The sequence below is a fragment of the Mesoplodon bidens genome (assembly GCF_964165515.1).
Source record: "Mesoplodon bidens genome assembly, chromosome: 2".
Classification (NCBI taxonomy): Eukaryota; Metazoa; Chordata; class Mammalia; order Artiodactyla; family Ziphiidae; genus Mesoplodon; species Mesoplodon bidens.
Window position 1 is genome coordinate 55568984 of NC_138177.1, and position 15145 is coordinate 55584128.

Below are 15145 nucleotides of genomic sequence, written 5' to 3' on the forward strand. Positions count from 1 at the left end.
ACAAACATTTAAAAAGAAATAATAAAGTTCAAAATCTTAGGTGCCAGAACCGTAACAGGAATGCAAAACCAAAGCAGCCAATAGGAACTGAAACCAAACAGCCCAGGAGTTTTTCAGAAACAGGGGTTGTTAGAGCTGGATGTGCACTGGAGGGGACAGGAAGGGAACCCACATGCTCTTGCTGGGGTGACAAAGGGCTGCCCTAACAAAGAGACATGGAACAGGAAGTCTCTACCCATATCTCAGAGACATAAGAAAGAAACTGGTCATCTGTCCAGACTTTTGGGTAGAAAAAGGATTATCTGTAAGAGATCAGAACCCCAAGTATGTGCCATATACGAGTGTGGAAACAAACTCACGTTGTTGACATAGTTGGGAGCCCCAGGGCTAAAAACATTTACAGGAAAGTTGGTCTGAACCAGGTGAAAATTTATGAATATGGCACAGGCAAACTCAACCACCACATCCAGATGCCTCATCAATTGGGGACCCACTGGACTCCCACCAAAAACTCAGATTGTACATAAGCTCACTACAAGAGGAAAGTAAACACCAAAAGAGAGGATTTAAAGTAAGCTGACATTTCTAAAGCAATAAAAAAGGAAGAGATGTTAACAGAACTCAATTAGAAAATGGGCAAGAGACATGAACTGGCATTTCACCAGCTGGAAATGTGGTTGTAAAACAAGCTCATGTGCAAATTAAGACCACAATGAGCTATCACGACATACTTATTAAAAGGTTAAAATAAAAAAAAAAGAGTGGCAATGCCAAATGCTGGCAAGGATATAGATAAACTGGCTGTTTCATACATTACTGGAGGGAATGTAAAATGATACAACCAACTGCAACTGGCAAATAGTTTGGCAGCTTCTTAGGAAACTAAATATACACTTACATGTATATACAAAGGCACACACATGCACAAATGAGTGCATGTAAAGACTGGTGAAATCTGAATATGATCTTTAGTTTAACAGTATTCTACACGTGTTGATTTCCTGTAGTTATATGTTTTACTGTATACTATTATACTGTAGTTATATAAGATGTTACCATTGAGGGAAGCTGAGTGGAGGGTAGAGAACACCCTCAGTACTAGTTTTGCAACTTCCCGTGAGTCTATAATAATTTCAAAATAAAAAGCTTTCAAAAATCAATGTTGAGGGCTTCCCTGGTGGCGCAGTGGTTGAGAGTCCGCCTGCCCATGCAGGGGACACGGGTTCGTGCCCCGGTCTGGGAGGATCCCACATGCTGCGGAGCGGCTGGGCCCGTGGGCCATGGCCGCTGGGCCTGTGCGTCCGGAGCCTGTGCTCTGCAACGGGAGAGGCCACAACAGTGAGAGGCCCGCGTACCGCAAAAAAAAAAAAAAAAAAAAAAAAAAAATCAATGTTGAGTGTAAAACACAAGTCATAAAATATCACAATATGATATCATTTGTGCAAATATATTTTTAAAAACCACACAATCATAGTATATGTGTTTTAGGGATAAATATATAAGTAATAAAAATATCAAAACATCAATAGCAAAGAGACACACAACTTCAGGGTAGTGATTACCTCTGGGAATAAATTCTAAGAGGACCTCAACTTTACCTGTAATATTTTATTTTATTTATTTATTTGTTTGGCCACGCTGAGTGGCTTGTGGGATCTTAGTTCTCTGACCAGGTATCGAACCCCGGCCCATGGCAGGGAAATCGCCAAGTCCACTGGACCACCAGGGGATTCCCCTGTAATATTTTAATTTTTAAAAAAGAATTTGAAGTGAGAAATTGTCAGCATGTACTATATAAATAGAATAAGTAAATGAATGCTTGTTAAATTACTCTCTACTACTCTGAATATTTTAAAGGTTTCTAAATTAAAACCAAAAATACACATACAAGGAGGTTTACTGAAGCATTATCTTTAATAACCAAAGACTGGTAACAATCTAATTATGTATCAACAAGGGGACAGCTAAATAGCATCGGATATAGTCATGCAATGAATACATCGCAACCATTAAAAAAAAAAATGAAGGGGATATATGCTCTTAGGAAAATATTCCAAATATACTAGTAAGTGGGAAAAAAAGCAGATTGGAAAATAATATATATAATAGTATGACAACATTTTTGTTAAAAAAATATCAACATAAATATATATGAACACTTGTTCATATACAGTTTACTAAACACATACACTGTTTAATAATGGTTACTTCCAAGAAACAGTGGATGTTTCACCTTTTATTTTATATACCTCTATGTTTTAAAATCCAATAAAGAACCTGTTTTATTCTTGAAAATTGAGAAATTTTCTTACTGAGATATAATTGACAGGTAACATCCTATTAGTTTCAGGTGTACAACATAATGACTCATTATTTGTATACATTGCAAAATGATCTCCACCATAAGGCTACTTAACATCCATCACCACATGTAGCTACTAATTTTTTTTCTTGTAATGAGAACCTTTAACTACTCTCTTAGCAACTTTTGAATAAACAATACAGTATTACTAACTATAGGCACCATTCTTTACATTACTTCACCAGAACTTACTTACTTTATAACTGGTAGTTTGTACCCTTTGACCCCCTTCACCAATTTCACTTGCCCTCACTCCCTGTCTCTGGCATCCACCAATCTGTTCTCTAATCTATGAGACCAGGAGTTTATTTTGTTTTGCTTTGTTTTATTTCCACATAAAAATAAGATCATACAGCATTTGTCTTTCTCTGTCTGACATATTTCATTTAGCGTAATGCCCTCGAGGTCCATCCATGTCACTGCAAATAGCAAGATTTCCTTCTCTTGAGAAAAATTTTAAAAGCAATATAAAGAACCAAAAATTAAAATTTAATATTAAACTAACATGATTGAGCATTTACTATATACCAAAGTGTTTGTTCACATTCAGAACCTCCCTTACTCTTCACAAATCTATAAGTACATATTATTCTCAGTTGAACTCAATTCCTCCATTTGAAGAAAAGAAAGAGAAAGAAATGGAAGTTCTTAGCAGTGAAATGACTTGCCTGAAATCACACGGTAAGTTGTCAAGTGGACAGTAACATTTGATGCTGTTTCAGCCCACTACGCCTGTCACCTACATGAAAAACAGCAGCACGTACGGCATTTACCCGATCTCCTTACAGTGAGGTGCTGAGTGTCATGAGCTGTGAGCTGTGATGTGGCTGAATGGGTGTGCTTGCACTCCAGCCATCACAAACACACAGCTCAGATTTTATCTGGACCTGGGTCCCTTACAGGGAAGAGTGAGAAGATGTGACAGGAAAAGATGGTTTCTCATCCATATCATCCCCCCAGCCTTTCCATGAAGAGAGAAGCTAGCAGCAAAGAGTTGTCCCAGCCAGACCAAAGCCCAGCAGGATCACTCCCACATGAAGACCACAGAGTGAATCCTGCTGAGCAGGAGGGATGCTCTCTCATATACCGACCATGACGTTCCTTCCTATAAAGGCAGAAAGAGAGAAGCAAGCTGGTGGCAGACTTAGATCCTGCTTCAAGAAAGGATTCCCTGCCCCGTTGTGGAGTGTGCAGTTAGGTGACAGCCTCCTGTTGGCTTCCTAAGGGACAGAAACCTGAGCTTCCCAGGGAGGCACCTGCCAATAACTGAGCAAGAAGGTGGTTGAGGTGCCCGGCCCTTCCTGTTCTGTGTGGGGCTGCTCTACTGCCGTCTCTGCTGCAGAGCTCCGTGTCAGGCTGGCAGAGCCTCAATCGGATCTGCACTGTGTCTGAGGCTCTCCCTGCCCAACTGCTTCCTCCCCCTTTTCTTTCACAGATGTTACGCAGTATCTGCATCCCAGAGAACTCAACCTGTGAAAAGGGTCCTCTAGCCTGATCTATGTAGTGATATAAGATTTCTTTTTTCATTAAAGTATAGTTACTTTACAATGTTGTGTTAGTTTCTGGTATATAGCAAAGTGATTCATTTCATGTATATATATATATATATATATATATATATATATATATATATATATGTATGTATGTATATGTTTTCATGTTCTTTTCCATTATGGTTTATTATAGGATATTGAATATAGTTCCATGTGCGATACAGTAGGACCTTGTTGTTTATCTATTTTATATATAGTGGTTTGTATCTGCTAATCCCAACCTCCTAATTTATCCCTCCCCCTCCTTCTCCTTTGGTAACCCTGTTTGTTTTCTATGTCTGTGAGTCTATTTCTGTTTGTAAATAAGTTCATTTATATATTTGAGATTCCACATATAAATGATATCATGTGATATTTGTCTTTCTCTGTCTGACTTACTTCACTTAGTATGATAATCTCTAGGTCCGTCCATGTTGCTGCAAATGGCATTATTTCATTCTTTTTGTGGCTGAATAGTATTCCATTATAAATATGTATACCACATCTTCTTTATCCATTCATCTGTTGATGGACATTTAAGTTGCTTCCATGTCTTGGCTATTGCAAATGGTGCTGCCATGAACATTAGGGTGCATGTATGACATAAGATATATTTAAGATCTGAAAATAAACTGGCCCTCCGAAAGAACAAGTGCTCACACTAGCCTGAGGGAAGAGGATGGAGTGCTGAAGAATAGCCAGATGAAGTGGACTTGGTGTCCCATCCTGAGATGAGGGAGACCATGGTCCCCTATCATGTCTAAAGCTGGAAGGTATGGTAACCCTAGTATAAGCAGTAGCAGAGGGCTGGGAAGAAGAGACAGTGCTCAGAAGGAAGTGCCCCAGATGGGAAACAGGTTGGGTTTGGAGTCACATAAACCTGGTTCTCAATCCAGAGTCCACCACTTACTGCCAGGTGAACCACAAACAAGTTAAGGAGCTTCCCTGTGCCCCAGTTTCCCCCTCTATAATATTGCTCCAAGATGTCTAGGGGATTGAAGGAGAAGATGAGCAGCACAGATCCTGGCACACAGTACGTGCTTCCTTCTTTTCTAGAATCAGTCCAGGAGGGAGACAAGAGGACTAATGTGAGGACAAAAGCCAGACTGCCTGAGTTCAAACAGGGATATAAGTTGGCCTTGAAAATCACACGTGCAACCCATTGAAAGGCAAAACTGCTATTCCCAGCCACTTGTGCATTGTGTCAATTTTTTTCCTGGAGGTGGGAGAGGTTTCAATGAGGTGTCTATACTCTTACTCAATCTCCATTTGATCAACGGCATTTACCAGTGAGAAAACTCAGCAGGACACTGGCTGTCAGCTTTAGACAGGGAAAAGATTTTTCTCTGTTGAAAACTTACTAGCCAACTTCCAATTTCTGGTGCAGGTTGTAAGAAGCTTGAAAATTGTCATTCCATCCTAACAAGTAAAAAGCTGTACAAACTGAAAAATCAACAACTCTTCTTAGTTCCACACAAGAGGTGAGGTCAGAGGACAAACTATTGCACCAAAAATTGGAGAGACAGACAGGTGAATACAGAGAATCACAACTTGCCAGAAAAACCCAGAAGCAGAAACCTCCACAAGAACTAGTACCAGACAGGAAAGCCTAAACTGTAACTAGCAAATTGCTGCAGGCTCAGCATGAACAAATCTGAGAGTTAAAAATTCTAGGGTGACCCAGTCATGGGCAGGGGCCTCGCACATTTGTGAGTTTTACTTCCAGGAGCTCCACCAGATTCTCACAGTAAAAATCAGAGAAAAGTATCCCCATGCTCCTGGAAAGAGGAATAGAAATGTAACCATTTTTAAAAACACCACAGCACTCTGTTCCTCTTAAAAAGGCCTGCCCTCCAGAGAAACCAGTTAACCAGAGCCTAATTTGGGGGGTTTTATCAGAGCCTAACTCACCTGAGTATAGAAAAATACCCAATTGCTCTAGCTTCTGGCATATGGAAAGAGAAATACACCACTGCAGGCCATGCTGCCTCATCTTGTTTGGTCTAAATGGGGAAAGAACTGAGAAGCCCTTGTGAAGTCCATAGCCCAGGGGCATAGGCTCACTAAAATAGTGTGACCTAATCATGGGACTATAGAATGATTCCTCTCCCTCGACATCTTATACCACACTAACGGCCTATTTACCCTAGCTCCTTTTACCCAGTACATCATGTCCAGATTTCAACAAAAAGTTGCAAGGCATAGTAAAAGGCAAAAAACAGTTTGGGGCTTCCCTGGTGGCACAGTGGTTGAGAGTCCGCCTGCTGATGTAGGGGACACGGGTTCATGCCCCAGTCCGGGAAGATCCCACATGCCACGGAGCGGCTGGGCCCGTGAGCCATGGCCGCTGAGCCTGCGCGTCCGGAGCCTGTGCTCCGCAACGGGAGAGGCCACAACAGTGAGAGGCCCACGTACCACAAAAAAAAAAAAAAAAAAACAGTTTGAAGAGACAGAGCCAGACCTAGATATGGCAGAGATGCTGGAATTATCAGACCAGAACTTTTAAAAACTATGATTCATATGCTAAGAGCTCTAACGGGTAAAATAGAGAGCATGCAAGAACAGACAGACGATGTAAGCAGAGATGGAAATTCTAAGAAAGAAACAAAAAGAAATGCCAGAGATCAAAAATACTATAACAGAAACAAAGAATGCCTTTGATGGGTTCCTTAGTGGACAGAACATGGTAGAGGAATGAATTTCTGAGCTTGAGGACATGTCAATAGAGACCTCCAAAACTGAAAAGCAAAGAGAAAAGGACCAAAAAGTAAAATAAAACAGAATGTCCAAGGGCTGTGGGACAACTATAAAAGGTATAACACACATGGAACAGGAATACCAGAAGGAGAGGAAAGAAAGAAATGGAAGAAATATTTTAAGCAATAATGACAGATAACTTCCCCAAGTTCATGTCAGACACCAAACCACAGATACAGGAAGCTCAGAAAACACCAAGTAGTATAAGTGAAAAGAAAAGAAAAAACACTTAGGCACAGCATATTCAAACTGCAGAAAATCAAACAAAAATTCCTGAAAGAATCTGGAGGGGGAAAAGCCCCCAAAAAACCTAACCTATTAGGAATGAAGATAAGAATTACATCCTAAATCTCCTCAGAAACCACACAAACAAGAAGAGAGTAGAGTGAAATAGTTAAAGTGTTGAGAAAACAAACACCAACCTAGAATTCTGTACCTTGCAAAATTATCTTTCAAAAGTGAAGGATAAATAAAGATGTCTCAGATAAAAATTGAGAGAATTTGTTGCCAGCAGAAACGCCTTGAAGAAATTTATAAAGAAGTTCTTCAGAGAGAAAGAAAATGATATAGGTCAGAAACTTGGATCTACTTAATGAAAAAGAGGAACACTGGAGAAGGAATAAGGGAAGGTAAAAGAAAAACTTTTGTTTTTCTTATTCTTAAAATATTAAAAAAATTTTTTTTTAATTTTTGGCTGCATTGGGTCTTCATTTTTTCACGCGGGCTTTCTCTAGCTGCGGTGAGCAGGGGCTACTCTTTGTTGTGGTGCATAGGCTTCTCACTGAGGTGGCTTCTCTTGTTGCGGAGCACAGGCTCTAGGTACACAGGCTTCAGTAGTTGTGGCACACGGGCTCAGTAGTTGTGGCTCGTGGGCTCTAGAGCTCAGGCTCAGTAGTTGTGGTGCACAGGCTTAGTTGCTCAGTGGCATGTGGGATCTTCCTGGACCAGGGCTTGAACCCGTGTCCCCTGCATTGGCAGGCGGATTCTTTTTTTTTTTTTTTTCCTTTTTTTATCCGGCTCAGAATAACAGGGAGAAAAAGCAGAAAGAAAGAATTAGTAGAAGAAAGAAAGAGAGAGGGAAAGAAGGAAGAAGGGAAGAAAGGAAGGAAGGAAGAAAGAAAGAAAGGAGGGAGGGTGGGAGGAAGGATGGAAAGAGAGAAGGAAATAAAGGAGGGGGGAGGGAGGAATGAAAGCAAAAGGAAGAGTGAATGGAAGAAGCTAGGGAGGGAGGGAGGAAAGAAAGAAAGAAAGACAGGAGGAAGGGAGGGAGGAAGGAAAGAAAAAGAAAGTGGAAAGAAGAAGGGCGGGAGGGAGGGTGGGAGGAAAGAAAAAGAAAGAAGGAAAGGAGGAGCGGAGGGAGGGAGGAAGGGAAGGTACGAAAAAAAGAAAGAGCAGGTAAAGTAAAATAGAATAAAGTATGAAATATAGTAGCGTTATTAAAATTAAAAAGTAATTATTGAAAAAAAAAAAAAGGACCGATAGAACCCTTGGACATATGGTGGAAGCAAAGCTATACAGAGAGAATCTTACACAGAAGATTACACATACACATTCACAAAAAGAGAGCAGGGGGAAAAATCAAAAATCTTGCTCTCCAAGTCCACCTCTCAATTTGGGATAATTCGTTGTAAAAAGAGGAAAAGGGGGAAAAGTCTGAAATCTTGCTCTCTAAGTCCACCTCCTTAATTTGGGATAATTCGTTGTAAAAAGAGGAAAAAGGGGGAAAGTCTTAAATCTTCTCCTCAAAGTCCACTTCCTCAATTTGGGATGATTCTCTGTCCATTCATGTACTCCACAGACGCAGGGCACATCAAATGGACCGTGGAGCTTTAATCCGCTGCCTCCGAGGCTGCACAGAGAGATTTCCCTGTCTCTCCCCTGCATTGGCAGGCGGATTCTTAACCACTGCACCACGAGGGAAGTCTTAATGTTTCTTATTCTTAGTTGATCTAACAAATAATCAGTTTGTTCAAAATAACAGCAACAATGTATTTGATACTGTATACATATATATGCTTATGTATGCTTATGAATAAGTGAAATGAAACACAGCAATGGCACAATGGACAGGACAGAGGAATTAGGAGTATTTTATTACAAGGTACTTGCAAGGTGGGTACTTACAAGGTACCCATGAAGCACTACGTACAGTATTACAGTCAGCCCTCTACATTCATGGGTTCTGCATCTGTGGATTCAACCAAGTGCAAATCAAAATATTCAAAAAGAAATTCCAGAAAGTGCCAAAAAGCAAAACTTGAATTTGTTGCACACCAGCAACTACTTACATAACACTTACATTATATTTACGACTATTTACATAGTGTTTACATTGTATTAGGTATTATAGGCAATCTAGAGATAATTTAAAGTATACGAGAGGATGTGAATAATTTATATGCAAACACCATGCCATTTTATATAAAAGAGTTGGGCATCCATGGATTTTGGTACCTGTGGGGGGTCCTGGAACATATCCCCCTGTGGATACCTAGGGACCACTGTATTTGAAAGTGGACTTGGATTACTTGTAAATGTATACTGCAAACTCTAGGGAAACCACTAAAAAAATGTAAAAAAAAAAGTATAATATGCTAAGGAAGGAGAAAATATAGAATCATATAAAATGCTCAGTTAAAACCACAAAAGGCAGAAAAAGAGTGGAAGACAAAATAGGAACACAGAACAAGGGCAACAAATAAAAACCAGCAACAAATATGGTAAATATTAATCCAACTATATCAATAATCACTTTAAATGTCAGTGGTCTAAATAGGCCAATTAAGACACAGATTGTCAATGTGGATCAAGAAACAAGATCCAATTATACGTTGTCGACAAGAAACCCATTTTAAATATAAACACACATGTAGATTAAAATAAAAGGATGAAGAAAGATTTAACATACTCATGCTAAGCAAAAGAAAGTGGGAGTTGCAATAATCATTCCTGACAGACCAGACCTCACAGCAAGAAAAGTTATCGGGGATAAAGAATGGCATTATGTAACGATAAAGGAGTCAATTTTTCAAGAAGACATAACAGTCCTTAATGAGTATGCAGCAAACAACAGAGCATTAAAATACATGAGGCAAAAATTGATAGAACTACAAGGAGAATAGATGAATCCACTATTATAGCTGGAGACATTAACACCCCCTAATGGAAATGTGCAGATCCAGCAGGCAAAAAGTCAGTAAGGATGTTGTGGAGCTCAACAACACCATCAATCAACTGGATATAATGGACATCTATGAACTACTTCATCCAACGGTAGCAGAATATACGTTCTTCTCAAGCTCACATGGAACATTCACCAAGATAGACCACATACTGGGCCATAAAACACACCTTAACAAATTTAAAAGTATAGAAATCATACAATGTCTGCTCTCAGATCACAATGGAATTAAACCAGAAATCAATAACAGAAAGACAGTTGTAAAATCCCTAAATACTTGGAGATAAAGCAACACACTTCTATATAACACCTGGGACCAAAGAACAAATCTCAAGAGAAATTTTTATATATTTTGAACAAAATGAAAATGAAAACACAACCTATCAAAATTTGTGGGATGCAGTGAAAGCAGTGCTTAAAGGAAATTTATAGGATTGAACGCATACATTAGTAAAGGAGAATGATAAAAAATCAATAAACTAAGCTTCCACCTTACGAAGCCAGAAAAAGAAGAGCAAATTCATTCCAAACTAAACAGAAGAAAAAATTAAAAATTAGAGCAGAAATCAGTGAAATTGGAAACAGAAAACCATTAGAGAAAATCCACAAACCAAAAGTTGGTTCTTTGAAAAGATCAATAAAATCCATAAGCCTCTAGCCAGGTTAATTAAAATGTAGCAGCCCCTGGGATGGGACCCAGATGTTTGCCTCATACTGCCAATCAATGAGCAACTACTCATGCCAGACAGACAAAAACACTAACATCATTTCCTTTCTTTCATCCATTCAATCAATTAAGGAAAAAAAAACACACTTACTACTGATGAGCATCTACTATGTGCTGGACACTGTTTTAAATGCTTGGGATATACCAGTGAACAATAAACACAATAAATAAGTAAACTGTATAGTATATTGGAAGCCGTTAAGTGGAGCATAACATAGAGCAGGTTAAGGAGAGGATTAAGAGTTAATGAGTATTTCTTATTTTGTTATTAATGTTTGTATATATATATATATTATATAGTGTGTGTGTGTATATATATATATATATATATATATAGTATATAGTGTATATACAAGGCAAATACTTTTATTTTCTTCCCTCTCTTATCCCCTTATTATCTAACATAAGATGTTAAGAGTTAAGTTTACATCACACTGTTTAAGTTACAGGATATCAAGGAGTGGAGATCTCACCCGAGGACTTTGCATCCTCTTCTGGGGAAAGGGCTGGTATGTTTTGGTAATATGCAACATAACTGGATCATGTTAGGTGGAAGTATGACTTTGTTATTATCTTTATTTGGAGATTAAGTATGGTTTAAGGAAATGTATACGGGTGCCGAACTGACAAGGATTAAACTGTAATGGTTAGTTTCATGTGTCAACTTGGCTAGGCCATGGTACCTAGTTGTTCAATCAAACACTAAGTGCTTCTGTGAAGGTATTCTGTAGATGTGATTCACATCTACAATCAGCTGACTTGCAGGAAGCGAGATTATACTCCATAATCTGGGTGGTCCTCATCTAATCAGTTGAAAGGCTCTAAGAGCAAAACTGAGGTTTCCCTGAGAAGAAATTCCATCTGGGACTTCAGCACCAACCAGCTCTTCCCAAGAGTTTCCAGTTGGCCAAGCTGCCCCACGAATTCTGGACTTCTCCAGTCCCCACAAGCGCCTCCTTACAATCAATCTCTTAACATACAAATATCCTACCGGTTCTTGTACCTCTGACAGAGGTAGCCACATAGAGAAAATGCCATCTGAGCAAAGACTTGCAGCTGGTGAAGGAGTAGAACACAGAAGTCTGGGGGAAGAGCAAGCCTGGTGCATAAGAGGAACAGCAAGGAATGTGGCTGGATAAGAGTGAGCAAGGTGGAGACAGTAGGAGAGGAGGGAACATCATTAACCAAAAGAAGCAGCAGGGACAGAGGAAGTGCAGGCTGTGAGCTGAAGGGTCTCTTTTATTATTCTTTCTATCACAAGGTGAGCCCACATCATGACAAAAACGATGCTGCCATCGTCCAAGTATCTCACCTTCTCTAACACGACACAAATGAATGCCCCCATTCCCACTGCTGGCAGAAGCTTTTGGCTGCTATAAGGACATCTTCTGTAGTCAACCCACTCAACGTTCGGTGCACATATGCAGAGCATCCACTGTCAGCTGCAACGTGCTGGGAGTTTCTCTCTCAGGGATACGTAAGCCAAGAGGCAGGTCAGAAAGCGCCCTGTCATCTCAGCACAGATCAGGAACTGACTGGCCACCACCAGGCAGAGAGACAGCTAACGCTGTCATCTTTGGGTAAGATGGAAATTTGCTACATGGAAAGTATAATGCTCTTAATTGGTCCTACCCTGGTCTCATTGGAAAAAAAAAAAAAGACCAGGCACCAACAAAGGGAGATAACAGTGATGTGGATGCAGGACCACCAAAGACAGATAATAATAATTTGGGTGCATTAAGCCTGATCAAACAACAGATAATAATATTTGGGTGCATTAAGCCTGATCAAACATCTTGTCCAGGCTTCCCAGCCTCTCACTTGTGCCAGCAAAAGGGAGAATACCACCACCATGAGTTTTCCTTACTACAAAGGTTATGGAAACAGCAATAATTTTAAGTATATTTATTAACCTGGAAAGATGTTCATAACTTTATAAAATGAAGAAAAGGCAATACAACCCACCTTAAATATACACATTGATTCTTAGATATATCTCAACTTCATTAATGTGAAAAAATGTATTTCTTAGGCTTTAGAAATAGAATATTTCTTAAATGCAAAGGAGAGTTAAGGCATGTCCACAAAAATTATAACAATGTTATCTGGTGAGTGGGATTCTAGGTGATATTTATTTTCTTCCTCTTTGTTCCTGTATCTTCTTTTCCTATAATAGTATGTATTGCTTCTTTTCCTATAATAGTATGTATTGCTCAAATAACAAAATTGTTTATGGTTTATAAGTAAAACCCCCTTCATGTATACAGCACTTCTAGCTCCTTCCCTACTCCTTCAAAAGAGTCAGCTGACAACTGTAATCTCAACCAGTTTTGAATGGAGTTCTTTGTAGTTCCTTTTACATATGTGAGAGTACACAACTAACAGGAGTTCGATCACTTACCCAAGGTCACACATGGTGGTGTATAGCCCAGCCAAGACAAGAGTCTGGGGTCCTGAAGGTCCCTTCCAAGCCATCACACTCACTGTGGACCATTTTCTCAGCCCAGGGACCCCATGGAAGTGAGTGAGGGTTAAGCTGAGCTAAACCCTTGCCCTTACCTCGGCCAGGCGGGAGTGTTTGTGGACGTTCTCGCCTTTTTGCACACTGGGAGCCAGCTGCTGCAGGACACCCCTGCTGCTTGTCAGTGCTCTGGTCAGCCGAGCAAACTTCCCCCAGCCTGGAGCATGTGGAAGACAGGAGAGACAGGTTCAACCAGGTCCTAAAGGTGCTCGGACATTCATACCACGAGTTACCCTGTCAGAAGCAGACGCCCACCCTCCATGTCCTCCTGCATATCCACAAGTCACTCGGCCATCCTCACAATCAAGATTCGCTGATCAAAAAAGCACCTAGGGCTTCCCTGGTGGCGCAGTGGTTGAGAGTCTGCCTGCCGATGCAGGGGACACAGGTTCGTGTCCCGGTCCAGGAAGATCCCACATGCCACGGAGCAGCTGGGCCCGTGAGCCACGGCCGCTGAGCCTGCGCGTCTGGAGTCTGTGCTCCGCAACGGGAGAGGCCACAACAGTGAGAGGCCCGCGTACCGCAAAAAAAAAAAAAAAAAAAAAAAAAAAAAAAGCACCTAGACTTGCTCAAATCTGTGCAATAATGCACTTTTCCCTTGTAGTTTCACGTGACCCTAATCATAGCTTGGTGAAGCAGGTACGGCAGGTCTTAGCACTGTTTTACAACTAGGGATATCGAGGCACAGAGTGCCTAGGCAGCTAAGAGTCTAGAACCCAGATCTCCCCACTCTGGCCCAAGGCTTTTCTGCCAGGCAACACCAGGCAATCAAGATGTTTCTCTGACTTTATGGCTCAGGCTGTTCCCAAGTCCCCTGTCATCTGATCCTAGCAGAGACTAAGCTGATTCTGGGTTTTCAATGACTAGACAAGCTAGTCAAATGGCCGTTCCATGTACTACCTTCTCCAAAGCCAGAGGAATAAGAAATGAATTTAATCCATGGGTAGGTGGGGAAACAATACTAGTTGATTTTAGTCTGCTCTAGGATGGGGGAAGGATAGCTGATGGCAGGTAGGTCCCCTTAAAACTAGAAACGCAAAGAGCCGAGTACTGAACTTAGAGTAAAGAAATCTGGATACAAATCCCATCTCTGCCTCCGGCCTGCTTGAGGTCACCAACAAACTGTTTAAATTATCTGGGCCTCAATGATCTCATCTGTAAAGTGGAAATTAAGATACTCTATCTACATGCCTTAAATGCAGGATGCATTTTCCTGGTAAAACAAAGTGGCTAAGTTTAGTGGGCTAAAACAAAGACTGTCTTGAGGCCTCCTTGGCCCTCCTTGGTTCCTCCAAGGAAAGTAAAACACTGGTCTTTTTCTAATCCAGACCACTCTATACTCCAAAATCTAAGATGTACCAGTGATCTTTACTAAGATTTTAATATGTATGAGGAATCGTTTAAAGGTCCCCAAAGACAACCGTCCATTCCAATATCCAACAAGCCATCTGCATCAAGGTTATGACCATGCCAATTGCCTCATGAGACCCCTGAAAGTCTGTAGGGGTTCTCAAAACCAAGCTTGGGGCGAGGGAGCTCCAAAGACCTGGATGTGGGGTACAGCAAATAAAGAGCATGCAACTATTTTTACATGACAGCTAACAGCAAGACTAGGCAATTTGATTTTTTGTCCTTTAGAGTTTAGAAGTAGCCAGTGCCTTGCAGCAGAAATCTCATTTACCAAATTTTACCCTGGAGCACCTTTATAAGACAGACTCAGAATCCAGAGGACAATGAGGTCAAGCAGAATGATGGCCCTTTTTTTGCACAACCTTTAAGAATCAAGATCTGTATAAATTTTGTCAACATAACAAGAATAGCAAATCAAGTTCCTTTTTATCTCATTCCAGAAGTTCTGGGCTTTAATAAAAGATAGTGGCATTTTCATCCATCCCGATGCCATTAAGCAGAGATATGGGTCACCTTGAAAAGAGGCTCACGGTGGTCGGGCTGCGGGGACTCCCACTGATGTTGACAGGAGGGGACAGCCCAGACTCTCCAGAGGTATATGACATCTTCCCCAAATGGGCCATTCATGAAAATGTTCACTGGAATTTGCTTGTGT

General features: G+C 40.6%; 1 protein-coding gene across 2 annotated transcripts in view; it reads right to left on the reverse strand.

Annotated features, from left to right (window-relative positions):
* The window catches only part of KCNH1 (potassium voltage-gated channel subfamily H member 1), a gene marked incomplete at its 5' end in the record, with an annotated part of 415511 nt that overhangs the window by 343112 nt on the left and 57254 nt on the right, over window positions 1-15145 (reverse strand). For both annotated transcript variants that reach the window (XM_081224401.1, XM_081224400.1), the window contains one exon: window positions 13119-13237. In XM_081224401.1, the coding sequence (XP_081080527.1) occupies window positions 13119-13237 (119 nt within the window). The remainder of the gene's footprint in view (window positions 1-13118; window positions 13238-15145) is intronic.